Consider the following 2,994-nt stretch of genomic DNA (forward strand, 5'->3'; position numbering starts at 1 on the left):
AAAGCCTTAATTCTACGATGAGGGAAACTCACCATGATTAGTGCTGCTGTGGTTGCAGTGAAATAGATTCTGGTAGCTGTATGCATCCATTGTAGTTTTCCAAAGAACAATTTGGCCATCCGTACCAGGGGCAATCATTTTGTATGGGAATTTGTGATAAAAGAATAACTCAAAAAAAGAAAGAAAATAAAAGGAAGACTATGAAGAACCAACCCACTCAACAGAATAACAGACAACTACTTAAAATTATGAACATGAGAAAATATAAGTTAAAAAAGAAGAATATGGAATTGCATGACATAGGCATAGAGACAATATGAAAAATAAAAACTGGCCTTGGAGTTGTGAGTAAACCTCCCTTCTATTTGGATTTTGGTCGTTAAGTGTTGTCTTTTTCTCCACCTGGGGTGGGGTGATGGTGGCGGAATAGAACTTAGTTAAATAACCGCATTCTTCGCTAAGGAGACATGGGATAATGTGTGTCCTGCGTTCTTCAGTCCTCCATAAACACAGACCAGGGGAATCAGAGAGAGGCAACAGGACGTACCACAGCAGATGTGGCCTGGAAGTTGTCCCTTTCCTTCTGTCCCCGGGTAGTCCCACCTGAGTGCACCAGCAGAGTGACATTGACATTTATCATGGGGTACCTCCTTCGCCAAGTGGTTTCTTACAGGTGTTAGGCCCCAAACAATTCTGCCTCTGGTCAGTGGGCTCACCTTACCATAGTGCCCAAACCCTGGCTGTCACGTCACCCCATCCGCAGGGCCCTGTGCCAGTTTAGGTTACCCAGTCTTGCCTCATTTTTATAGCACGTTTCCCAGCAGTGAGACCCCATGCTGGCTTTTGTGAGCCCCATTTCTCATTGCTTCGTTCTGACTTGTTCATTCCAACACATATGCTTGTCACAGGCTTGAACTCAAGTTGAAAAAGGAGAACTGGGGTCCCTGGAGTGCAGGGGGCTCTCGGCAGGTGCAGTTCCACCAAGGCTTCGGTGACCTGGCCATCCTAAAGCCCAGTAACAAAGTGCTGCAGGTCAGCATCGGACCCGGGCTGCCCAAGAACTCCCGTAAGTGTTCTGTGGGCCCCACGGGTGGAACCATGCTGGGTTTCCTGGTTGCCCCTGCCTGGCCCTCCCCAACCCTGCTCTGCTCCAGACTCACTTCTCACCAAGTACTTACATTATGTGCACAGATCTGCGGGGCAAAGAACCAGTACCTCTACTGCTCCCGTGGCTGGGGCTCTATTCAAATTCAAACGTTTTGAATGAAACCAACATCAAGGCAAATGGGTTAAACCTTTCTGAATGATTTAGTAGTTATGTCTGGTATTCCTGGCATCACGGTATTAATTGTGTTTAAAACAAATCAGTTTGTTGGCTTCAGATTTTCCAACCTTTTCCAGTCAAATCTTGTCAACAATACAGAACTTATCCTTTCTGTCAATTTTAAAGAAATTGGCCACATTTACCAACTCACATTTACCAACATAGTTTCACTATGTTATCGTGCACTAAATCTAGTATATCTCACCTTCACTTTAGAGCTCTTCCTTAAACACACATGCACTAACTCATACCCTAGCCTAACTCCTTCACTGGCCTTTGATTCCTTTTCTAAGTGACATTTATAAAACTATAATGCACAACATAGAGTAGTCATATGCTACATATTTATATAATGCAGATATCTTCATAAAACTTAGTTCATATGTGTGGTCAATGAAGAGTATGGCAGATATAAATAGGCCTTCATGAAATCTGTCTACAAAGGTACACGTTGGCATGCACTATAACTCACTAATATAGTACAGATAAATAGCCACTCAGAAAATGTTGGCATGTGTCTGTGTATCGCTTGGTTACTTGCATAAAACAGACAGTACATTTAGGGGGGATTTTCTAAGAGACTTTTAAATAAAAGTATTCTTTACAAAGATGTGGGCAGGGTGGAGGGAACAAGGTGGGGACCAGGGACGAAGCACAGCGGGACACTATCATTATACCCTTCGTGGTCTCTATATTTAATTAGAAGACTAAGAAACACAAACTCTTGCAGGAAAGGCTGTCGACATAAGATGTCCAGTTAGTGCTGAAATATACTTCATGCAGGTGACCATAATATGCAGCACCCACGTTTAGCTTCTGTGCTATGTTCAGAACATGAGTGCAAACATTAAAGGATCACATCTCTTTTGAAAGCCTGCAAAAATAGTCTATGGCCATGCCACCCTTAACGTGCCCGATCCTGTCTTATCTCAGAAGCTAAGCAGGGTCAGGCCTAGTTAATACTTGGATGGGAGACCACCTGGGAATACCAGGTTCTGTAGGCATAAAAAAGAAAGGAAGGGAAGGGAGGGAAGGGGAGGGGAGGGGAGGGGAGGGGAGGGGAGGAAAAGTCTGCAAAAATAGAAACACCTTCGTAAGATTATTAATACTTCTTTGTAAAGCTTTTGTCTCTAACATTTCAAAACCGTATCAAAACTTCATCAACACATCCTCCAGCCCATCCTGTTCAATAGCTCTCAGTACAGTATTCTTAAATATCCCTTTTCCACTGCAACCAGTCTCCTGTAGATCTGACTGAGACCCGAGTCCACCATCTCACAAGTTTTCCATAAGCAAAAAAACAATCTGGAGCCATAAAACCAATAGTACTGATCATAACTTCATTTATTTCAGGCCCTACCAGAAGGAACACCATTCAAAATAGAGGTTATTCCAGTGGGATCCACAATGCCAACTACCCAATGAGAGCTGCCCCTCCCCCACCAGGTAAGCCCAGCATGTGCTGTACACTGGGACCACTAACCTGGACCCACAATTTGTAAAATATTTTAGGAAGAAACCCATTAGCAAATAAATGCACACATATTAGCCAAACATGCGCCATTTCAGTGCCAGGGGTACCCCCACCAACACAATAGCACTACTTGTGACCCTAAAATTCAGAGAAAGTATGAGCTAGTGAGACTGAACTGTGGCTGAGTTAACGATCT

General features: G+C 43.6%; 1 protein-coding gene and 1 pseudogene across 1 annotated transcript in view; both read left to right on the forward strand.

Moving 5' to 3' along the window:
- The window catches only part of MYO1E (myosin IE), a 192,031-nt gene that overhangs the window by 168,642 nt on the left and 20,395 nt on the right, over positions 1 to 2,994 (forward strand). Inside the window, exons 24-25 of the mRNA XM_011363475.2 lie at positions 909 to 1,066; positions 2,678 to 2,770. Coding sequence (XP_011361777.1) covers positions 909 to 1,066; positions 2,678 to 2,770 — 251 coding nt within the window. The remainder of the gene's footprint in view (positions 1 to 908; positions 1,067 to 2,677; positions 2,771 to 2,994) is intronic.
- LOC111742096 lies at positions 2,210 to 2,328 on the forward strand (annotated as a pseudogene).

The sequence above is a fragment of the Pteropus vampyrus genome, unplaced genomic scaffold (assembly GCF_000151845.1).
Source record: "Pteropus vampyrus isolate Shadow unplaced genomic scaffold, Pvam_2.0 Scaffold85, whole genome shotgun sequence".
Taxonomy (NCBI): Eukaryota; Metazoa; Chordata; class Mammalia; order Chiroptera; family Pteropodidae; genus Pteropus; species Pteropus vampyrus.